General features: G+C 40.8%; 3 protein-coding genes across 3 annotated transcripts; 2 read left to right on the top strand and 1 right to left on the bottom strand.

The window, feature by feature from the left end:
- Positions 1-10,762: 10,762 nt before the first annotated feature.
- Positions 10,763-12,436, bottom strand: LOC311056757 (tripartite motif-containing protein 16-like; the record flags this gene model as incomplete). The annotated part of the gene is made up of 1 exon (XM_084073563.1): positions 10,763-12,436. The coding sequence occupies one exon, from the start codon at positions 12,434-12,436 to the stop codon at positions 10,763-10,765; it is 1,674 nt and encodes a 557-aa protein (XP_083929689.1).
- Positions 12,437-16,070: 3,634 nt separating this feature from the next.
- On the top strand, positions 16,071-18,418 carry LOC311056661 (tripartite motif-containing protein 16-like). Its single transcript, XM_084073456.1, has one exon. The coding sequence runs from the start codon at positions 16,099-16,101 to the stop codon at positions 17,770-17,772; it is 1,674 nt and encodes a 557-aa protein (XP_083929582.1). The 5' UTR covers positions 16,071-16,098; the 3' UTR covers positions 17,773-18,418.
- A 1,760-nt stretch (positions 18,419-20,178) lies between these two features.
- On the top strand, positions 20,179-21,590 carry LOC311056756 (uncharacterized protein; the record flags this gene model as incomplete). Its single annotated transcript, XM_084073562.1, has 2 exons — positions 20,179-20,402; positions 20,728-21,590. The coding sequence occupies 2 exons, from the start codon at positions 20,179-20,181 to the stop codon at positions 21,293-21,295; spliced, it is 792 nt and encodes a 263-aa protein (XP_083929688.1). The 3' UTR covers positions 21,296-21,590.
- Positions 21,591-25,522: the final 3,932 nt, after the last annotated feature.

The raw sequence follows: 25,522 nt of genomic DNA, 5'->3' as shown, positions 1-25,522 counted from the left end.
AGTAAAAAATGGCAGAGACATTTAGGGATAAGGGGTAAGGAACCGACGAAAAATGGGGCCCACAATCGATACTAATTGCTTTACTAAAATAAACTCAATCCGTTCAAAACGGGTGCTAAAAATCCCAACAAGCCCTCACTATGTCAGTGAAAAGCAGCAGAAAGTCTTTTGTTTTTTTGGGGGGAAAGCGCCGACTTCAATCTGCCAGAGAGGATTACTGCCACGAAGACGTGAAACAGCTCGAGAGACGAGTGCACTCTGTCAGGGAATTAACTCTTTCAATCCGGGAACCCATCTCTGTGTCATTTTAAGATTTCTTTGGCTATTAACAAATAGCAGATCTACAAGCTCATAACGCGGCACAGAGTGCCGAGTTCAAAAAATCTTGAACATGTGTGCAAATCTTTGAATATATGATGTATTTTAAAGCGAACATTTGTAACTCAAATCTTTGCTTCTGGGGGGGTCCCTTGAACAACATATATTGAGATGGGGGTCCACAGCCAAATACATATCCTTTTGGGGGTCCTTGACATGAAAAGGTTTGAGCACCACTGATAGTATAGCAACATACGTTGCATACATTTTCAGAAAACTGATTTTGAAGACATTTGTAGTTGCGTTCCCGGTGTTAATGGGTTAACCAAAACCAATCAAACTCTGTTGGAAAAGAACTAAGTACATTTTACTGCTTTCGGGCAGGAGCCCTCTAATCTCCATTATATGGATACGGAAAAAACACAGAAAGTTATATTATTATAACTTTCTGTGTTTTTTTTCCGTATTTGTTTCATGAATTAAAGGCAGGGTAAGTGTTAAAAAGGTTAGAGTACTATATTGTGATAGTAATCATTGCTACAGAGTGTGTGTTCAGTCACAGGGGTCTCTCCTGTAAACACAATATAGTACATTCAGGTAGGTGACAACATTTAAGCCAAGACCGTGCGGGCGAAAATAATCATTTTTTGGGGGGGGGGTTATACATTTTTTGCAGGTTTGTGACGATTTCGGATACCTATATATAGACCCCTTAACAGACGACAGTATGCGTGCAATGAAACCCATTATGTCAGGTCTCGCTAGGACGCGCCTCACAAGCCAACACACAAGAGGGGGTTGGGGTGTGCTGAAACCAGCGCACCCCAAAACAACAGGTTGGGAATTGATTGCGTGAAACAATCACCTTTGTGTCCAGTCTCAAAAATAATAATAATAGCTTGAATTTATATAGCGCCTTTCATAAACCCAAGGACGCTTTACATCAGAACAATGAGCAACTAACAGACAAATTAACAAACAAACAACAAACAACAATATGCCATAAGCCTGAGAGAATAGGTGTCTTTTCAAGTTTCAATGTTAGTAAACAAGTAATTGGTCTATACACTGTTATCAAAATGGCTGAATATGATATATATATATATATATATATATATATATATATATATATATATATATATATATATATATATATATATAGATCCTGTCTGTGTTGACACACGGTGGTACTCACATTGCGACGCGTTGCAAGCTTGTAGATAGGCTACTTTTTTTTTAATAGCCGAAGTAAGTCTAGTGTCTTTTCTGTTTTCCCTCTACATATCTTTGCTGAAAATAGCCGATCGACAAGCTAGCTCACTTATGTGAGCTTGTCGATCTGCTATTTTCGGCAAAGGTTTTCCCAGAACACAGATGCTGGGGTTTAAGTGGTTAATATGTATATTTCCATACCAATTCTTTTGGCCTATCACTGATGTAAAATATCAAATACAGGTCTTTTACAGTATTTTTTATGTTGTGTAACTTGTGTTATTGCTACTTTTACTTATGTAAAAAAAGTAATAATAATACAATCTACGTACTAAGATCTACCACTGATAAAGACTGTCAGGGAATTAACCCATTAACTGTGTCATTTTTAGATTTGAGCTAAAAAGCATTATTTTACACTTTGGGCTATTCAAAAATAGCAGATATACAAGCTCATAGCGCGGCACCGAGTGCCGCGCTACGAGCTTGTATATCTGCTATTTTTGAAAAATCGTGAAAATGTGTGTATATCTTTGAATATATATATTTTTAAAGCGAACATTTTTAACTCAAATCTTTGCTTCTGGGGGGTCCCTGGAACAACATATTTTGATGGGGGTCTGCGGCCAAATACATATAATTGTGGGGGTCCTTGACATGAAAAAGATTGAGCACCACTGATATAGAAACATAGGTTTTTTAGAAAACTTTTGGGATTTAGGAGACATGTAGAATCGGCTTCAGGTCTCAATGGGTTAAGCAAAGCCAGTCTAACTATGAAAGTGTTCATTATGGCCGCGGTGGTTCACAGTGACAGCTTCACTAAGGCATCGCAGCAGAGCTGCAATTATTATTATCATTATTATCATCATGTGCTGGAATAATTATCATCATTAGGAGACAGTTATCGGGTGTGTCATCATCTAGTGGGGGGGAGGGGGAGGGGGTCACCAGACCTGTCGACCCAAGACAGCTCGACCCGGACCGGTCGACCCGCTGTCGACCCGCTTGGACCCGACAACTCGACCCAAATTCGACCCGGACCGCGAGAGAGAGAGAGAGAGAGAGAGAGAGAGAGAGAGAGAGAGAGAGAGAGAGAGAGAGAGAGAGAGAGAGAGAGAGAGAGGGGGAGAGGGAGAGGGAGAGAGAGAGAGACATAATAATAATAATATGTACATTGATTTACCAAAGAATTATTATTTGTCTGTCAGGGTGAAACAAGCCCAAAGGCTTTCAAGCAAGCACAGCCATTGAGATAGACACCTCCTTACCTCAAGCCCTATTGTCTTCTTGATGTGATAAGGCTTTCAAGCACAGCCATTAGACACCTCCTTACCTCAGCTCTGCTGGTGCGACCGACTCTCTCTGAAGAGCGGCCAGCTTGACCGCAGTTCTAAATCCTTACAGTGTGTCTATTATCAATTGGTTCAGCCTGGCGATCCTCAATCTGTGTTGTCTGACAATTATTCTTGCACTCACTTTATTCTCCCCTTTTCAGGTAAAGTGCAAAGTTGCCATGTTATAATAAGTTTCTATGAATGCTTTAGCTTCAAAACTGTATTGGTGTGGGACTGTGTTGGTGTTTTTGTTGCACTCGTTACAAAGCTAATGGAGGCTAATGGAAGCTAAAGGGAGCCACCCAGAGGCCGTTTACAGAACATCATAAAGTGACGTTCAGTCTACACATTAGCAGCAGCTCAGTCAGTGTTGTCGTATATGAGATGCAAATATTATAATTGGGATTTCATTTATATTGCATATTTCATCTTACTTACATTTTGTTTACAAGGTGAATATGTATGCTACACAGCATATGACCGTGTCCTTGTTTAAGGAAGGATAGGCTATCATAAATGTTTAGCTTCAGCCTATTTCCTTTTGATCACCTCAAACACTGATGGATGTAAGACTTGTATACATGTATGCTTGTACTGTGAGTTGATCATAGCATAGCAGAGTATGACCTCTCCTAGGGGTTTTGTGAATAATCACATGAAGTATAAAAGTCAGATATATAAGAAGTTATAGTTATAATGGTAATGCCTTTATTGATTGTATGCTGTGCTTTGAATACACTATATTATTTGTATGTGTTATGGAAATGATTATTTTGTCATTCAGTCATAAAGTGACGTTCAGTCTACACATTAGCAGCAGCTCTGTGTTGTCTGACAATTATTCTTGCACTCTATTTCCTTTTCATCACCTCAAACACTGATGGAAAGTAACTAGTAACTACAGTTACTATAGGCTTTTTTGGTTGGTTATATCATTTTAGTTGACCTTGTAACAGTAAACTCATGTACTGTACTGGTACCTTTTCCTGTGCAAACTTCAATCAATCTAAAGGATCTGGTATTTCTATTATTGGCATATCTTTTTAATGTTAATAATGAGAGCTATACATTTAAGGAAGGATAGGCTATCATAAATGTTTAGCTTCAGCCTATTTCCTTTTCATCACCTCAAACACTGATGGATGTAAGACTTGTATACATGCTTAATGTCCCTTTAAAGTTAAAACTGTATATAGAATGCAGATATATGCAGAGAAACACAGAGACACTGGCCATCAACAACATCAATCACATTCCTAAGGCTAGCACCCATCATCAGCACCATCATTCATCCCCATAGCTTGATGGATGTAAGACTTGTATACATGCTTAATGTCCCTTTAAAGTTAAAACTGTATATAGAATGCAGCTATATGCAGAGAAACACAGAGACACAGGCCATCAACAACATCAATCACATTCCTAAGGCTATCAGCCATCATCATCAGCACCATCATCCATCCATCCCCATAGCAGAGTAAGACCTCTCCTAGGGGTTTTGTGAATAATCACATGAAGTATAAAAGTCAGATATATAAGAAGTTATAGTTATAATGGTAATGCCTTTATTGATTGTATGCTGTGCTTTGAATACACTATATTATTTGTACACAGCAAAAAGTGGGGTGTTGTTAAATGTTTTACTCTTTATACCCAGTTTCCCAGTGATGAGCAATGGTCATCTGATGCTTTTTAGCCAGTGATTTTGTTATGTTTTTGAATATACATTTTATTTCACATTTTTTTGTATATACTACTATTTTTGACCTTTTTTTCAATCATTGAAATTGTTTCACACTGCCCTGTTTTGTCAAATAAAATAACAGTTACTTTAATTCATTTCACCTCTTGTGTTGTGTTTAATGATGGCAACTAGTGTAGATCTGCTACTTTCAAATGATTTTAGAGGAGAGGAGGACAAAACAGGCTTACAATATTTACTCTTAAATATACTATAACACTTCTTAAAAAAAAGTATGCAACTGGGGGAGCATGCTTACAATATTTACTCTTAAATATACTATAAATATACTCAGGACCTCCCTCACCGTCACCTTGTACCTTGTACTCTACTACCCTCTAGGGGTTACACAGAGCTACTACTTCAGACAACCAGACCCGGTCGATCTGGGTCGAGCTGTCTCAAAATCGCGGCTGGTCGAGCTGTCTTGGGTCGACAAGTCTGGTGACCGGGGAGGGGACAGACACATGGCTCTGTGGGAAGTTCACTGAAATATACATTTCATGTGATTATTATTACTGAAATGACCGTCTCTAGTAGCAACCAGAGTCTCTCCACTTACTGTAAGCCTAATATCTACATGTCTGTCTGTCTGTCTGTCTGTCTGTCTGTCTGTCTGTCTGTCTGTCTGTCTGTCTATCTATTGTAAATGTTAGTACAAGTGTCTGTCTGTCTGTCTGTCTGTCTGTCTGTCTGTCTGTCTGTCTGTCTGTCTGTCTGTCTGTCTGCCTGTCTGTCTGTCTGTCTGTCTGTCTGTCTGTCTGTCTGCCTGCCTGCCTGCCTAGCACACGCACGTGCGCACACGAAAGCACACACACACACACACACACACACACACACACACACACACACACACACACACACACACACACACACACACACACACACTCACTCGTACCAACATTTACAATATACAATTGAAGCATTTAGCAGACGCTCTTAATCTAGAGCGATTTACAGATTTACAGTAAGCAAGGACAACACAAGGTAATACATCAAATGCATAGACATAGTAATCTAGGACCATAGATATATGATATAACTTTAATAAAAATAAAACTACATTTAAACTGTACACACTATAGGATGCCAGGTCTACAAATGAACCTGCCATCTGATCTGTCTACATAACAGTCTATCTAATGATCTGTCTACATAACAGTCTATCTAATGATCTGTCTACATAACAGTCTATCTAATGATCTGTCTACATAACAGTCTATCTAATGATCTGTCTACATAACAGTCTAAATCTAAATGACATTTTAACCTTTGAAAGGTCGTCAAGGCTTAGGGGCTGAGGTGGAGTCTGAAGAATAGTATCGCTCATATCTCCCAGTTGGCTGAATTTGAATAATTGTCTGAATGTTTTGATTTCATGCCGTTATGCAACACTAACGCCTTTGTTAATCTTATTTTTTTTATTTGTTGTGATTAATAAACTCAGTGAACTTGGAAAATCTGCTTCTGCTGGAATAATGTGAACTGTGTCCATGTGCTTGTAGACTGTGCCCCCTGGTGTGCACTGCTGGGAAGTGCACGGCCCTGATGGCATAATGCACAACCTGCAGTCATCATCATCATCATCTTCTTTATCTAAACTCTTTTGAAAATAGCCTATCAACAAGCTCACAATGCGTCACAACGCGACAAATTGTGAGCTTGTAGATCTGCTATTTTCAAACACTTTAGTACTTTTACTTGTCTTCACCTTATTAAACTAATGGCCTAAGTCATTTTTTGAGGAAAATCATATTTTTGCCTAAGTCAGGTCCTCATGACACTGGCCACCTCTGGTAAAATGGCCCAACTCCTAATTGAAAAGGATCATGCTGTTCACTCTCCTTTTAGTAGAATGGCCTAACTCCCTAGAGTGACTTAGGACAAAATATGCCTTTTGTTTGGCCTAAGTCACACGGTTTTGTGACTTAAGCCAAATTATTTACTGATTTAGGCCATTTTGTAATTTGTTTTGCTTTTTATTTTGGCCTAAGTCAGATTTAATCCTATTTAAACCTATTTAAATCTCTTATGTTACATAACTGACAGACAGTGTTATTTCTATTTAAATAGTCATAATTTGTTATAAACATTTTGGGTGAAATGATTAAGAAATATCATATAGTTTTGTTCTGGATCAGTTTTTTATTTTTCCTGAAAACCTTGAAACAATGACTTAGGCCATTAGTTTAATAAGGTGACGTTGTGGTACTTTAAGTACATTTTGATACCAATACTTTTGTACTTTTATTCAGGTACATTTTTAATTCTGGTCTTACACTTGTAACAGAGTACTTCTACATTGCAGTATTGATACTTTTACTTAAGTAAAACATTTGAGCCCCTGGAACCCCCCCCCAAGGACCCCTGGGGGTCCCCGGGCCCCACTTTGAGAACCAATGCTCTAGTTTGTCCCTCATCTTGGACACGGCAACAGTCACATGGTCAAAGTATCTCAGAGGACGGACGTTGCTTGTGTAGATTCACTGATCGTTGAGAGGGAGGAGGTGTAATTGTGTAGAACAGGGGTCTTCAACAGGGGGTCTGGGACCCCTAGGGGGTCCTCAGAGTTACTACAGGGGGTCCGCCAAATCTCTGTGTGATATGATTTTTGTGTTTCCTTTTCTGAGGAGAACCTAAGCCAAAAATAGCAGATCTATGAGCTTGTAGATCGGCATTTTTTGACAAAGAAGTATAGGTGTAGAGGGGAAAAGAGCAGACCAAGTAAATAAAAAAAGTTGAAACACAATTTGATACAATATAGAGGGGGACCCTGCTTCATCTCTCTCTCAGCTAGGGGGTCCTTGGCCTGAAAACGTTGAAGACTCCTGGTGTAGAAAATGGATGTGATCCTCTGTGAGTGAGAGCTGCTCCATCTCAGCATGTCTCCTCCTCAGCTCAGTGACCTCCTGCTCCACTCGCCTCCTCGCAGAGCAGACACTGAAGACAAGTCTTCACAGATTTTCGTTTTCTTACAGCGCAGAAAACACAGGCCACGTCTCCAGGTCCAGCATAGAGTCCTGTCTTCTTCAGGCTCTCCACCACCTCAGCCAACATGGTGTTCTTCTTCAGAACAGGTCTCGGGTTGAACGTCTGTCTGCATTGTGGAAATTGTGGACAGCTGTATCTCCCTCTCTGATTCTCCTGGTTCCAGTATCCCTCGATACACCCACCGCAGTAGCTGTGTCCACAGGGAACAGTCACTGGATCCTTCAGTAGATCCAGACAGATAGAACAACACAGCTGTTCCTGGTCCACTTGAACTCCTTGCTGCGCCATTTTAGTACGACTGACTGTCTGTCTGTCTGTCTGTCTGTCTGTCTGTCTGACTGACTGACTGAGTAACATACAAGTTTAGTTTGGTTTCATTTCCTCAGAAAACACAAGGGAGGTTCTTCGTGTGTGTGTGTGTGTGTGTGTGTGTGTGTGTGTGTGTGTGTGTGTGTGTGTGTGTGTGTGTGGGGGGGGGGGGGGGGGGGGGGGGGGGGGGGTTCTAGTTCACTGTGATTCACTGGTAGGAAACGCTTTCAGCCTGTTGAAATATGAGTGAGCAGTTTCCTTCCTGTGTTCCATCTACACATTAAACCTTATAACTTTGAACTTTTAAAGACAAAACACACTGACCATAAAAAAAAAGGAAAAAGACACACACATTCTAGAGGCCGTCCCCAAATCTAAACGGACCAATGGCAGCATGCATCAATAAGCTCCGCCCCCCTGATAGACCCACGCTGTAGCTGTGATCCACAGTCGGTTTGAAAGACAATCTGAGAGAGAGCAGAGCTCACAACAGCAGCAAAGAAAGAAAGAAAGCAAATATCATAGATGAAACACTGGAACTGAAGAAGGGACAGTTGTATAGGACTTTTGTCCCAAATTGACCGCGGACCCGTTTGAAAAGATTTTGTGACAGAGATTTGTGTTCCTTTTGATTATTATTATTATATTGTTTTATTCCAGATTTGTTTAAAATGCAAAATAGGGCTTAAGTGGATTAAAGCAAGGGTTCTGGAACTTTTCAAGCTGCTGATGGTCCATTGTGGAACCTTGGGCCGTCAACCTTTACTTTATAGAGTAGAGTGTGCTGTAAGAAGGAAGGCCTTGACAGCCACAGCCTTGATATACTGAATGTAATAGATAAGAACTTCAGAATTCTCCAGGCGCTCAACCGAACGCTTGTTTGCATGCAGACTAGATGTGGAGCGATTTGCCTTTGTGATATATCAGGTCGTATTGTTTTAATATCATTAATTTGCTGTTCTTTTATTCACATAGTATAGAGGGAATCTCCCTTGTTTGTCAATAAAGATGCCTTGCGCATGTAAAAGGTAGTTTCTGTGTATGTCGTCTATAAACTGGACTTAAGGGTTTTATTGAACCAAGAGTGACAGGTCTGCCACGGCACATCAGCGATCCCCAAAATAAGCCTATATGAACAGGGGACCCCCACCCTGACAAGCACACAGATAAATACTGTGAAAATAGCCGATCTACAAGCTAACAACGCCTCGCACTGCGAGGCGTTGTTAGCTTGTAGATCGGCAATTTTCACAATGTTTGCCTCTTTCTCATGTATTTTTTGATAATTTGATATTAAAAAGGTCTTAAAAGTTATTAAACTGTAATCTGAGTTCCCAGAAGTTTTCGCCAGCTCTAATTAAACTGTAACTTTATAAATGTGCAGATACCCTGTATACACTTATACTGTATGTTGGTTTGTTTACTGTTGAGTGAGAAAACAATGTTGCACATTAAGCTGATCATGGGACCCCCTAAAATAATTTGGGGACCCGCATTTTTGGAACCACTGGATTAAACTGTTCCTCCTTTTGCTGGAAAGCCCTGGGAGCCCCCTCAAGGGCCCTTGGGGGTCCCCAGACCACACATTGAGAACCAGTGAAGGACAGTACTGGACAAAAAGAGATGTAAAGATATAAAGTGAACTCTAGTGTCAAGAGTTTACAGTAGAACCTTAATGACCATTATTGGCCACCAGGGGGCAGTGTATAAACTCATATGGACCATATTAACATCACAGTCACACAGAAAGACTACATGATCTGTCTTGGACTTTAATCCATTTTATAATTAAAGACTTTGTCTCCCCCTCCTCTCCATTAATGCCATTAGACTCCCAGAAATGCAGTGTAATTCAATATAGCCTATAACAGTGGTTCTCAAACTTTTTCATGTCAAGGACCCCCAAATTGACACTTATTAGCCCGCGGACCCCCATTTGAAAAAGATAAGCCAGGGACCCCCTATCTATCTCTGGGAACCCAATTCATATTGTAAAATCAATGTTAATTTAACTCTGAGAGTGTACAAATGGAACCAAATGGACCCTAACGGGTCCATTTGGTTCCATGTGTACACTTTCAGAGTTACAGACCCATAAGGGTCCATTTGGTTCGTAACTATCCATCATTTAGCTGTGGATCCCCTGGAACCCCCTCAAGTACCCCTGGGGGTCCCCGGACCCCCCTTTGAGAACCAATGGCCTATAATACACCTAATGAACAGGCTTACAATGCTGTAATACAAATAATAAAATAATACAAAAAATAGGAGCCAAATAAATACAATAAACCTTAGATAAACTATTTTGTTTTATTTAAATCAACATAACAGTTTACTTTTTGAGGCTGAGAATGTTGACCTTGAGAAAAAAAGAATAAACACACAAAACAGAACGATAAAGAAATGATTCATCATGAGAGACAAAACAAAAGACGGTCTACTTCAGTGGTTCTCAAACTTTTTATGTCAAGGACCCCCAAATTGACACTTATTATCCCGCGGACCCCCATTTGAAAAGATGTGCCAGGGACCCCCTTAAGAGAAGTTTTTTACGGCTCTAGCAGTGATTCTCAACCGTTTTAATTTCAAAGACCCCCAGTTTGTAATGCATACATTAGGCTACGGTCCTACGGACCCCATGTAATGACATTTATATCTCTGGGACCCCAATTTATATTGTAAAATCAGTGTTAATTTAACTCTGAGAGTGTACAAATGTACACATTTGTACACTGTCTGAGTTACAGAACCATAAGGGTTCATTTGGTTACTATTTATCATTTAGCTGGGGACCCCCTGGAACTCCCTTAAGGACCCCTGGGGGTCCCCGGACCCCACTTTGAGAAGCGCTGGTCTACTCAACGTCACAAAACTCAGCAGTGTCTCCAGGTATTAGGAGATCAAGTCCAGCATGGAGGCTATGGGTGAACGTGGTGTGGACCGTGTGAAGGAGAGTCATGGTGTCAGACACACGGTAGAAGGACAGAGTACCTGCACTGTGGTCCAGGTACACTCCTACTCTGGACGACACACAGCCTGGGATTGGAGTTTCAATGCATTTGTGTCTGAAAATATAACGCTGTTTGTCACACTGTAAAGACCACGATCTATCGCTGTATCCAAATCCACATTCTTTCCCTGTTTTGCTGAAATCTTTATATGAGACTGCTACATCAACTTCCCATCCACTCCACTCTACCTCCCAGTAACGGCGTCCAGTCAGACCCTCTCTACTCAGAACCTGACGTGTTTCAGTAAATCTGTCTGGGTGATCAGGATGTGATTGTGGTTTTATCAGTGTTACCTTTCTGTTCCCTTGAGAGAGAGACACGTTTTTACTTGCTGTGTTTGGATCCAGTGTGATTTGACATGAATATTGTAAAAACTCAGCTCTTGTCTTGGGTTCTGTTTGTGTTGACATTAAAAGATCCACTCTGTTCACTGTATCTGAGACGTTTGTCCCTGCCTCTTTAAGAACGTCCTCTAGTTTGTCTCTCATCTTGGACACGGCCACAGTCACATCTTCAAAGTATCTCAGAGGACGGACATCGCTGCTGACTGGGTGTGTAGATTCACTGATCCTTGAGAGGGAGGAGGTGTAACTGTGTAGAAAATGGATGTGATCCTCTGTGAGTGAGAGCTGCTCCAGCTCAGCATGTCTCCTCCTCAGTTCGGTAACCTCCTGCTCCACACGCCTCCTCAGTTCTTCAGCACGACTCACTTCACGTTCCTGCTGCTCTCTGATCAGCTCCCTCACCTCAGATCGTCTCCTTTCAATGGAAGAGATGAGCTCAGTAAAGACGGTGTCACTGTCCTCCACTGCTCTGTCAGCACAGTGGTTGATGGACTCCACCTCCTGGTGAAGCACAGTCACGTCTTTCTCTCTCTCCTGGATTCTCTGCTGGATGTTCTGCTGACTCGTGTAAAGTTCTCTCTGTCTCTCAGTACGTTCTGCTGCAGCTGAGATTATATTATGACCTTTGTGTTCTTCCACAGAGCACAGAGAACAGATACACTGCTGATCGGTACGACAGAAAAGCTTCCTCACCTCATGGTGACGAGAGCAGACGTTCTTCTGGAGCTCGCTGGAGGCTTTGACTAGCTTGTGTTTCTTAAAGGCAGGAGACTGATAGTGAGGCTGGAGGTGAGTGTCACAGTAAGAGACCAGACACTGAAGACAAGTCTTCACAGCTTTCAGTCTCCTCCCAGTGCAGAAATCACAGGCCACATCTCCAGGTCCAGCGTAGTAGCAGTGATCAGGAGGAACATCTTGAAGTCCTGTCTTCTTCAGGCTCTCCACCACCTCAGCCAACATGGTGTTTTTCTTCAGAACGGGTCTTGGGTTGTACGTCTGTCTGCATTGTGGACAGCTGTATCTCCCTCGTTGATCATCCTGATTCCAGTATCCCTCGATACACCTCCCGCAGTAGCTGTGTCCACAGGGAACAGTCACTGGATCCTTCAGTAGATCCAGACAGATAGAACAACACAACTGTTCCTGAGCAAGTTGAACTCCTTGCTGCGCCATTTTAGTACGACTGACTGACTAACATACAAGTTTAGTTTGGTTTTATTTCCTCAGAAAACACATGACAGGGGAGGCACTTCCCAGTTTAGTGTGTGTTTGGGTGAGGGCGGGACGGGGGTGTCTAGTTCACTGTGATTTGCTGGTAGAAAAAGTTTTCATCCTGTAATACAACCATACAAAATAAGAAAAAGGAAAAAGACACACATCTGAAAGCACACACATTCTAGAGGCCGTCCCCAAATCTAAACGGACCAATGGCAGCACACACCGATAAGCTCCGCCCCCCTAATAGACCCACACTGTAGCTGTGAACCACAGTCAGTTTGAAAGAAAATCTGAGAGAGAGCAGAGCTCACAACAGCAGCAAAGAAAGAAAGAAAGACAGACAGCAAATAACATAGATGAAACACTGGAACTGAAGGAGGGAAAGTTGTACAGGACAGTGGTCCCAAATTGACCACGGACCATTTGAAAAGATTTTGTGGCAGAGATTTGTGTTCCTTTTAAATATATATCTTTTTTAATTATTACAGATTTGTTTAAAATGCAAAATAGGGCTAAAGTGGATTAAAGCAAGGGTTCCCAAACGTTTCAAGCTGCGATCCCCAAAATAATCCTACGTGAACTGGGGACCCCCACCCTGACAAGAGCACAGATAAATATTGTGAAAAATAGCCGATCTACAAGCTAACAACGCCTCGCTCTGCAAGGCGTTGTTAATTGTAGATCGGCTATTTTCACAATGTTTGCCCCTTTCTTATGTAATATTTGACAATTTGGCCAATTTGGCATTTAAAAGATCTTAAAAGTAATTAAATTGTAACTTTAGAACTGTGCAGATACCCTGTATACACTTATACTGTATGTTGTTCAGTGCCACTGAGTGGGTGCAAAGACCAACGCCATCAGGTTTGCCATTAGCAGTCCATTTGATTCAAGTGTCCATGGGGTGACTAATCGATGGGGGAAAAAAATTTGGGGAGTTAACTATCCCTTTAAAGTTTTTCTTGGTCAGCTCTTTCATGTCAGCTTGGTCAGCTGATTCATTGTTTGAGGAGAAAAGCTTTTTTTTTTTTTTTATCAGCCTGCTGCCATTGGCCTGGGTCCATGGTGTGAGAACTATGGCTTTAGTTGCTTAAATGTTCTTGTCTGACTGCATGTGTATTGTGTTTGTATTAATTATGTATGACTGTACTGTAACCTGCTGCCTGACGTTCTTCATTATCAGTGTAAAGTGTACTGGGACATTGTTGTATAAAACGGTAAAGCAATGATTTAGTTCAGCCATGACGGTACAGTCAAGCACTGACCAGTGGCGTAAAGTAACTAAGTACATTTACTCAAGTGCTGTACTTAAGTACAATTTTGAGGTATTTTTTTTACTTTACTGGGGTATTTCCAATTTTCAGTACTTTTACTTCTACTCCACTACATGTCTGAGGAGAATATTGTACTTTTACTCCACTACAATTATTTGAAGACTATAGTTACTAGTTACTTTGTAGATTTTGAGTATTATTACTAAACATAAAGTAACCACTTCAGCCCTATATACATTTCGGCCTTTCGAAAATAGCAGATCTACAAGCTCACAATGCATCGCGATGTGACTTTAATGAGTACTTTTTACTTTTTGTACGTGAAGTACATTTTGATACCAATGCTTTTGTACTTTTACTCAAGAATGTCAGCTAATGCTTGCCCCGCCCCTCCACTATCAGCTGTCAGTCATATAATGACACCCAAAGGTCTACTAATCACATATAATCTGCTGCACCCTGTTGATCTCAGTACACACAACTCACCCTGTTGATCTCAGAGTACACACAACTCCTGAACAAACAGAGCAACTACCTTTAAATACATTTAAAAAAGCGCTGCTATTTGTGTGCTACTTTAAATACATTTGACAAACTACTTCTAATCTCAAAGGTTTTGACTGCAAAATGTTGCTGCTCTTTCTTTCAAAAGCTTTATACCAACTAATCGTTGCGTATGATATGTGTATATATAACTATTCTAACAGCAGATGCACAATATTTCCTATGGTTTGTAAAGCTGCGTTCTCTTAGTTGCCACGTAACACAGCTCTGTCCACATATCTTTTTACACTCTTTTAATTGTACATACATTTTAGATGTCTATAGTTTTGTTTTGGAAATGTAAACATGTGTTTCTGCATGCCAGTAGATCGGCTATTTTCAGAGCGCAACACCCGAGTGCAACCAAACATAAAATGACTTGTCTTTTAGTTCTACTGGATCTCTTTTCCTCTAGTCGCTCACTAACATTTTAGTCTAGTTTTTATGTATTGATGAAATTGTCAATATAATATATATCTTAGTTTTTGTCAATATAGCTTAGTTTTTATTTTGTTTTTATTTCGTTTTCGTCAGTGAAAAAAGGTAGTCGACGGACATTTTACATCATAGTTTTAGTCGACGAAATCAACACTGGTTTAGACTTCTTGGTTCTTGGTTTACCTGGGATCCTAGTTTACTGAGGCACCACACTGTCTCTCTGCATTTGATGTACTGTATGTGTTTAACTTGCTTATTGTAAGTCACTCTGGATAAAGGGCGTCTGCTTAATGCCTACATGGTAATCTTCATAACAGCTTCATCTTGCTACTCCTGCCAAATACCCTCCCACAAGCTCTTGCTAAACACACCTCCACCCAACCAGTGTGGGAAAAGTAATCAAATTGTTTTACTGTACTTAAGTAAAAGTATCAATACTGCAATGTAGAAACACTCTATTAGAAGTAAATGTCTGGAATTAAAATTTTACTTTGAGTATTGTATGTGTTTTTTTATACCCCTGTCCAGGACAGGCTTCGGACGCGCCTCCTCAGGAGATCTGAACCCATTTGATTTGGCGCTAGAAACCCCGTTGTGACCACATGCCCTTACTGACGTCAAACCCCACTTGAGTAAAAGTACAAAAGTATTGGCGTCAAAATATACGTAGAGTACCACAAGTAAAAGTACTCATTACGCAGAATCTCCTGACGTTTCACAAGTTATCACGTGTATGAAATTGATTTAAAATATTTGAGAAAATGGCAGATCTACAAGCTCGCAACGCGCTGCATGGCCACGCGTTGTGAGCTTGTAGATCTGCTATTTTCAAATAGCCAAAGTTTAAATAGGGCTGACGTGGTTAATGTATGTTTTGTAACAATAATCAAATCTACAAAGTAACTAGTAACCAAAGTTTTCAAATAATTGTAGTGGAGTAAAAGTATAATATTTTCCTCTACTGAAAATTGGAAACACTCCCGAAAAGTAGAAAGTCCTCAAAAGTGTACTTAAGTACAGCACTTGAGTAAATGTACTTAGTTACCTTACACCACTGCACCCAACTCCAACTCACAGGACTGTGTGTGTGTGTGTGTGTGTGTGTGTGTGTGTGTGTGTGTGTGTGTGTGTGTGTGTGTGTGTGTGTGTGTGTGTGTGTGCGCGCGTGTGCGCATGACTCATAACAGGGTGAATGGACTTTCTGCCGATGAATCACGGCAAACTAGACTCTGTCTCTTTAAAACACCCCTCCTATCCACACACACACACAACCAGGAAGAACCTCCCATGTCATTTGATCTCTGAGGAAACAAAACTCACTCTGTTACTCAGTCAGTCAGACAGACAGTCAGTCGTACTAAAATGGCGCAGCAAGGACTTCAACTGGCTCAGGAACAGTTGTGTTGTTCTATCTGTCTGGATCTACTGAAGGATCCAGTGACTGTTCCCTGTGGACACAGCTACTGTGGGAGGTGTATCGAGGGATACTGGAACCAGGATGATCAGAGAGGGAGATACAGCTGTCCACAATGCAGACAGACGTTCAACCCGAGACCCGTTCTGAAGAAGAACACCATGTTGGCTGAGGTGGTGGAGAGCCTGAAGAAGACGGGACTCCAAGATGTTCCTCCTGATCACTGCTACTACGCTGAACCCGGAGATGTGGCCTGTGATTTCTGCACTGGAAGAAAACGAAAAGCTGTGAAGACTTGTCTTCAGTGTCAGGTGTCTTACTGTGACGCTCACATCCAGCCTCACTATCAGTCTCCCGCCTTTAAGAAACACAAGCTGGTCAACGCCTCCCCCGAGCTTGGGGAGAACATCTGCCCTCGTCACCATGAGGTGAGGAAGCTTTTCTGTCGTACCGATCAGCAGTGTATCTGCTCTCTGTGCTCTGTGGAAGAACACAAAGGTCATAATATAATCTCAGCTGCAGCAGAACGTACTGAGAGACAGAGAGAACTTTATACGAGTCAGCAGAACATCCAGCAGAGAATCCAGGAGAGAGAGAAAGACGTGACGGTGCTTCACCAGGAGGTGGAGTCCATCAACCACTGTGCTGACAGAGCAGTGGAGGACAATGACACCATCTTTACTGAGCTCTTCTCTTCCATTGAAAGGAGACGATCTGAGGTGAGGGAGCTGATCAGAGACCAGCAGGAACGTGAAGTGAGTCGTGTTGATGAACTGAGGAGGCGTGTGGAGCAGGAGGTCACTGAACTGAGGAGGAGACACGCTGAGCTGGAGCAGCTCTCACTCTCAGAGGATCACATCCATTTTCTACACAGTTACACCTCCTCCCTCTCAATGATCAGTGAGTCTACACACCCGGTCAGCAGCAATGTCCGTCCTCTGAAGTCCTTTGAAGACGTGACTGTTGCTGTGTCCAAGATGAGAGACAAACTAGAGGACGTCCTTAAAGAGGCAGGGACAAACGTCTCAGAGACACTGAATAGACTGTCGCCATCACCGGAGCCCAAGACCAGAGCTGATTTCTTACAATTTTCATGTCCAATCGCATTGGATCCAAACACAGCATATCAATGCCTGTCTCTGTCCAACGGGGACAGAAAGGTAGCAAGAACGCCCGAAGACCAATCATATCCCGATCACCCAGAGAGATTCACCGAAACGTGTCAGGTTCTGAGCAGAGACGGTCTGACTGGACGCCGTTACTGGGAGGTAGAGTGGCGTGGGAACTACGTCAGCGTAGCGGTCTCATATCAAGATATCAGCAGAACGGGGACGCAAAGTGCATTTGGATTCAACTATAAGTCGTGGTCTTTGCAGTGTACCAAACAACGTTATATTTTCATTCACGGCGACGTTAAAACTCCCATCCCAGGCCGTGTGTCGTCCAGAGTAGGAGTGTACCTGGACCACAGTGCAGGTACTCTGTCCTTCTACAGCGTGTCTGACTGTGACTCCATGACTCTCCTCCACACGGTCCAGACCACGTTCACCCACAGCCTCCATGCTGGACTTTGGCTTTCCTCTTGTGACGGAAACACTGCTGAGTTGTGTTACCTCAAGTAGATGATGATGTTTGTTTCTTTTCCTCTAAAGGTCAACATTGTCAGCCTCCAAAAAGTTTACTTTTCTGTTGACAACCAAATGATTTATTTGACCTTATTTTTATAATAATGCATTTTATTTACAATTCACTTTACATGAGTGTAAATCATTACATTTGTGATGCAATGTTATAGTTTATCCTCATGCGTCTGTGAGCTCTGCTCTCTGTACTGTGTCTGTGCTGCGTAGCAAACAATAGAATAATTCATATTGATCCTAAAAATATATATTGAAAATAACGATCATTATAACATTGGGCATAAAAACATAAGATTGCTAAAACACAATATTCTTTATACAGTGTTTTAATACTGGGGGTGTTCCATATAGGGGTGTTGGCTGATCTGTTGAAAAAGACTAAATCAATATAAAGTGTCACCCTGAGTGCATTGCTTTTGCAAAGGTGGGGGCTATTCTGCTCCTTTTGTGTGCTGGGAAAATAATGACTGAAATAAGTACCTACATGTAGCACTGATAGGGCAAAGGTTGGTTGAAAACATGAAACAATACACATCTCTACAATACAATACCCAATGACATTAAATATATATTTGTGTTAGTGTGCTCGTGTACACATGTGTGTGCTTTACACTGTGGTTATTGTTAGGTGTTTATGTTTTATTAAAGTGCTGCAAACCTTGCTTTATTTGTGCTCACTTTATATTTGTGTTGTTGTTTAACCCATTCAATCCGGGAACGCATCTTTAGATTTATTTGGCTATTCAAAAGTAGCAGATCTAAATCCTAACAGTATCTATATCAGTGGTGCTCCAACTTTTCCATGTCAAGGGCCCCCAAAATGATATGTATTTGGCCACGGACCCCCATCTCAAAATATGTTGTTCCATGGACCCCCAGATGCACATAGGCTATCAGAGTTAAAAATGTTCGCTTTAAACCATATATTCATTCAAAGATTTGCACAACTTTTCCACTATTTTTAAAAAGAAATAGCAGATCTACAAGACTCACAGTGCGGTACTCGGTGCCGCACTATGAGCTTGTAGATCTGCTATTTTTTGAACAGCCAAGCCAAGTAAAAGTATAAATACTGCAATGCAGAAATACTCTGTTACAAGTAAAAGCCCGGAAATCAAAATTGACTTGAGTGAAGGTACAAAAATATTGGCGTCAAACTATACTTAAATTACCAAAAGTAAAAGTACTCATTGTGCAGAATGTCCCGTTTCACAGGGTATCATACAACGTGTAAAATGTATTAAAATCTTTTGAAAATAGCAGATGTATAAGCTCACATCGTGACGCGTTGTGAGCTTGTAGATCGGCTATTTTCAAATAGCCAAAGTTTATATAGGGCTGAAGTGGTTAATGTATGTTTTGTAATAATAATCAAAACCTACAAAGTAACTAGTAACTAAAGTTTTCAAATAATTGTAGTGGAGTAAAAAGAACAATATTTGCCTCTAAGGTGTAGGCCTAGTGGAGTAAAAGTATTGAAAATTGGAAATACTCAACTGAAGTAAAAGTACCTCAAAATTGTACTTAAGTGCAGTACTTGAGTAAAGGTAATTAGTTACTTTACACCACTGGTAGTGTGTGTAGTAGTGTATATAATGTATTGTCGTGTTGTGAGCTCTCTCTCTCTTTCTCTCTTTCTGTCTTTGCTGCTGTTGTGAGCTCTGCTCTCTCTCAGATTGTCTTTCAAACTGACTGTGGATCATAGCTACAGTGTGGGTATATGAAGGGGCGGAGCTTATCGGTGTGTGCTGCCATTGGCCCAGTTAGATTTGGGGACGGCCCCTAGTGTGTGTGTGTGTGTGTGTGTGTGTGTGTGTGTGTGTGTGTGTGTGTGTGTGTGTGTGTGTGTGTGTGTGTGTGTGTGTGTGTGTGTGTGTATGTGTGTGTCTTTTTTTTCTTTTCCTTATTTACAGTTCTATTAGACGTATTTAGGTTGTATATTACAGTGTGTTTTGTCTTTAAAAGTTCAACAAAGTTTTAATTGAGGTTTATTTTATAGATGGAACACAAGAAGAAAACTACTGACTGATAATTCAACAGGATGAAAACATTTTCTACCAGTGACTCACAGTGAACTACTACCTCTTTAGACCCCCCCCCCCCCCCCCCCCCCCCCCTCCAAACACACGCACACACGGACACACACACACACACACACACACGCCTCCCATGCCATGTGATATCTGAGGACATGAACCCGTCAGATGTACTAAAATGGCGCAGTAGGGAGTTTTTCAGTGTGTGCTACCATTGGCCCTTATCGATTCAGGGACGGCCTCTAGTGTGAGAGGCAATACTCGGAAGAACCTCCCTTGTCATGTGTTTCCTGAGGAAATGAAACCAAACTAAACTTGTATGTTAGTCCAACAGTCAGTCAGTCGTACTAAAATGGCGCAGCAAGGAGTTCAACTGGCTCAGGAACAGTTCTGCTGTTCTATCTGTCTGGATCTACTGAAGGATCCAGTGACTGTTCCCTGTGGACACAGCTACTGCAGTGGGTGTATCGAGGGATTCTGGAACCAGGTTGATCAGTGGGGGCGAAACAGCTGTCCACAATGCAGACAGACGTTCAACCCACGACCCGTTCTGAACAAAAACACCATGTTGGCTGAGTTGGTGGAGAGCCTGAAGAAGACAGGCCTCCAGGATGTTCCTCCTGTCTGTTCTCTGAGCTCCGTGGAAGAACACAAAGGTCACAATGTAATCACAGCTTTTTTAGTTTTGTTTTTTGTGTATTTTTGTTTTTTTTTTTGTTTTCTGTTTTGCTCAGATGCAATTTTAGCGATCTTATTTGTTAGCTACATAATGTATCGTGTGTTGAGTACTGACATTTAATACGTTTATATTTACAACTGTAATAGTTGTTTTTGTATGTTTTTTTGTGTGGACCCCAGGAAGACTAGCTGGTTGCTATGGCACCAGCTAATGGTGCCATAGCACCATTAGCCACCAAATATATAAAACTATAATCTCAGCTGCAGCAGAATGGACTGAGAGACAGAGAGAACTTTATACGAGTCAGCAGAACATCCAGCAGAGAATCCAGGAGAGAGAGAAAGACGTGAAGGTGCTTCACCAGGAGGTGGAGTCCATCAACCACTGTGCTGACAGAGCAGTGGAGGACAGTGACACCATCTTTACTGAGCTCTTCTCTTCCACTGAGAGAAGACGATCTGAGGTGAGGGAGCTGATCAGAGAGCAGCAGGAACGTGAAGTGAGTCGTGCTGAAGAACTGAGGAGGCGTGTGGAGCAGGAGGTCACTGACCTGAGGAGGAAACACGCTGAGCTGGAGCAGCTCTCGCTCACAGAGGATCACATCCATTTTCTACACAGTTACACCTCCTCCCTCTCAACGATCAGTGAGTCTACACACCCGGTCAGCAGCAATGTCCGTCCTCTGAGATACTCTGAAGACGTGACTGTTGCTGTGTCCAAGATGAGAGACAAACTAGAGGACGTCCTTAAAGAGGCGGCTAGGGACAAACGTCTCAGAGACAGTGAATAGACTGTCGCCATCACCGGAGCCCAGGACCACGCAGAGCTGATTTCTTACAAAATTCATGTCCAATCACACTGGATCCAAACACAGCATATCAATTAGTCTATTTGGGTACTTTTTGTAGGGTTGTAGTGTTCTTTATGTCTTTATTGTGTCATTGTAGCGTACTTTATGCCTTTATAGTGTCACTGGACACTGTAGTGTATACTTTGTCTGTATTGTGTCATTGTAGTGTACTTTATGCCTTTATAGTGTCACTGGACACTGTATTGTAGTGTAGTGTACTTTCTATCTTCATAGTGATAGATGGACAGTGTAGTGAACAACAGAGAGCCAGTGGATGTGATGTGATGTGTGGTGGAGGGTTTGTGATGATCTAAGACACAGTATAAATAGACTTGTTGTGAATAAAGTGTCTCTGATCACTGCTTTGTTCTTCTATTCTAACAGTCTATGGAGACATTTCACACTGCAGGTTTTGATCTATAGTGAACGTACTAATGATACTTTTATTCTATACATTTTATTTGAGTCTACAGAGCTCCTTTGACACTCTTCTTTTACGGGTCACAGGTAAATAAACCCTTTTTACCTACAGGGAATCTTAGTTTTTTTATTTCCAAAATCTAAAATAATTAAAAGAGCCTATCTACAAGCTCACATGTTGTGAGCTTGTAGTGAGCTTTAACAATAAATAAATAAAGTACATTTGCACATCTGCTTTTTTAGATTATGTTTTAATATATCGACAATATATTGGAAAGTTTTGAATCACTTTACTTTTTAAAAACAAACTAGATAGAACTAGATCTTCTCTTCTGGCACAAAACCTTTTCAGACGGGGGTCCTCGGCCATATATGTATCAATGTGGGGGTCCTTTGAGATCCAGGGCTGTAGGGTCCTACATGAAGCAGGCCTGGTGAAGACAGCTTCAAGTGGATTTAAGATAGATTCTAAAGGAGTGGTGTCGCCCTCTGATGGTGGTTTGTGTTCAAAGCACACAGTGAGAAAATGTATGCCTGCTGTTTTTTGCTTTTTTTTAAAAGTCAGATTTAATCCTATTTAAACCTATTTAAATCTCTTATGTTACATAACTGACAGACAGTGTTGTTTCTATTTAAATAGTCATAATGTGTTATAAACATTTTGGGTGAAATGATTAAGAAATATATCATATAGTTTTGTTTTGGATCAGTTTTTTATTTTTCCTGAAAAACTTTAAAAAATGACTTAGGCCATTAGTTTAGCAAGGCCACGAAATTGGATTTTTCAATAATTTTATGAATGAATAATAAAAAAAAAGAGTTAAAGATATTACATAAATTAGAAAACAAATGTTTAAGAAGCAGTGAAAATAGCCCATCTACAAGAGCTTGTAGATCTGCTATTTTCTCTAGCTTGGGTCCTGGGGAGAGATGTATCATTTAGGGTCTCGAGCTAAAACGTTTGGGAAACACTGGGATATACACAATACAATATTTATTTATAAAAAGGCACTTTTTATTGCCTTAATACCTTACACACGCTCGCACGCACGCACGCACGCACACACGCACACACACACACACACACACACACACACACACACACACACACACACACACACACACACACACACACACACACACACACACACACAAACACACACACACACACGCAACCTTGTTGAGATCAGCTGCCTGTGATCAGTGTTGATGATGATTGAAAACTGATTGTGATCAATTGTCTGCCGGATGAAGATCCGGTCAGAAAACGGAAACGGAAACGATGCGTTCATGTATGTACATTGGTTTCAACACATACCGGATCCAGTAGGCGGGGCTCCAGACCGGACGTGAATACGGGTTTAAATAGGACGGCAGGCGCACAACGGCCGCTTCGTTCAGTTTGTACCGGCGTGTCCACGCTGCTGCAGGTATTTTACTAATGTTTGGTTTACATTTATATCAACATATGACACGGTTTTATCCGCCGATAATTAGCACTATTATTAGTTAAGAATTAGGGGTTTTAAGGCTGTTTGTGTATTATGACACCAAATGGACCAAACATTTGGAATATTCTTGTTTTACAACCGAGGATGAAACGCATCAAACACACATTGTTCCAAATGATCACTGACTAAACCTAACCACACTCACAAACCTCTCACACATGTGAGGGGTTTGTAGATCTAACCCCGCCATAGACTCTGTGCATTTATAATCTACAGTGGTGTAAAGTAACTAATTACATTTACTTAAGACACTTTTGAGGTAGGCCTATTTGTACTTTACTTGAGTATTTCCAATTTCCAATACTTTTACTTCTACTCCACTACATCTCAGAGCCAAATATTGTACTTTTACTCCACTACATTTATTTGAAAACTTAAGTTACTAGTTACTTTTCAGATTTAAATTATGATATTATAAAACATACATTAACCACTTTAGCCCTATTTTATACCTAGGCTATTTGAAAATAGCCGATCTACAAGTTCACAACGCGTCGCGATGCGACGCGTTTTGAGCTTGTAGATCTGCTATGTTCAAATATTTAGTATTTACTTTTGGTACTTTAAGTACATTTTGATGCCAATACTTTTGTACTTTAACTCAAGTACATTTTTAATTCTGGACTTTTACTTGTAACAGAGTATTTTTATATTGCAGTATTGGTACTTTTACTTAAGTAAAGAATTTAATTACTTTTTCCACCACTGAATCTATAAGAAAACTTTAGCCTCGGACCAAGACGGTCAGGGACTTGTTTGATTGATGCGGAGTTCTTTGTAGTTTTTCTTAACGCCCTTACTGCTCCATAAATATACACACTAGCAACACATTAAGTGTTTAAACCCGAAGCCACGGTTGTTACCCGACCATACGGGTCGTTTGTGTTCCGTAATATTACGTAAAAGTTTAATAAATAAGTGTTTTAATTCCGTCGAATGCCGTTCTACTTCTCCGTTTACACGGAGTGCAGTACCTGCGCTCGCCCGCTGCTGCAACAGCAGATATTGAATTGTTTTGCATTTATGTTCGTGCGTCTCCATTAATGTATACATTCTTACTATGAAGTGATTATCTTAAAACCCACCGATGTTACCCGTCCATACGGGTTGTTGGTGTTTAGTTAATAATGCGTGTTATTTAATAAATACATGTTTTAATTCCGTCCGTTAATGAACATCATTGTATTTCCTGGTTGACAATGGGGTGTAATACCAGCGTTCACCTGCTGCAACCTGTTGCAGCAGCAGGCGAGCGCAGGTATTGCACTCCATGTAAACGAAGAAGTAGAACGGCGTTCGGACACAGATGGAATTAAAACACTTATTTATTAAACCTGTACGTAATATTACGGAACACAAACGACCCGTATGGTCGGGTAAACAACCGTGGCTTCGGGCTTAAATACTTAATGTGTTGCTAGTGTGTATATTTATGGAGCAGTAAGGGCGTTACAGAAAAACTACAAAGAACTCGGCACCCTTTATATTTAGAATTTATACATTTATGTTTGAGGTTAACATGGAGCTAATATGCCAAACACTATTTGTGTGGAGTGTTCAAGAATGTCAAGATGGAGGATAATAATAATGAAACTTTATTTGTATAGCACTTTTCACATTTCATACTTTTCATTAAATATATAAAATGCATATTTTCGTTTTTTTCCCCGTTATTTTAAGATCGAAGTGATCAACCTTGCAATAGAATGTATATTTGGAAGCGTCTTCCATAAACATGAATGTAAAATAAACATAATGCAAAGGTTAAAGGGATAGTTCACCCCCAAAATTACTTTTTTTCTATGGACTAGTCACCCCATGGAGACTTGAATTCATGGATATATTTTTGTTTTTGTCTCATTCCTAAGACAATAATTTGATGACCAGCGGACCGGTAGGCAGCGGTTCCGGTAGGAGACACAAAGGAGACTATTTGTGTCTCCTACCGGAACCGCTGCCGGTCATCAAATTATTGGCTTAGAGAATGAGACAAAAACTAAAAAACTATCCATGAATGAAAGTCTCTATGGGGTGACTGATCGATAGAAATCCTTGGGGGTGAACTATCCCTTTAAAGCCTCAATCAGTGATTTCTTCAACCGGTCGGCTCTAAAACAGCAGCAACACGCGATAATGATAATTCATTACAGTTTCAGTCATGAGATTTTATTTATCTTTATTCCATGTTTGCGCTGCCTTTTGAGCTTGTAGATCTGCTGCTTTTGATGCTTTTATG

This window comes from Gymnoscopelus microlampas, assembly GCF_963454915.1.
Source record: "Gymnoscopelus microlampas genome assembly, chromosome: 12".
NCBI lineage: Eukaryota > Metazoa > Chordata > Actinopteri > Myctophiformes > Myctophidae > Gymnoscopelus > Gymnoscopelus microlampas.
This window is presented reverse-complemented; position numbering and strand designations above follow the sequence as displayed.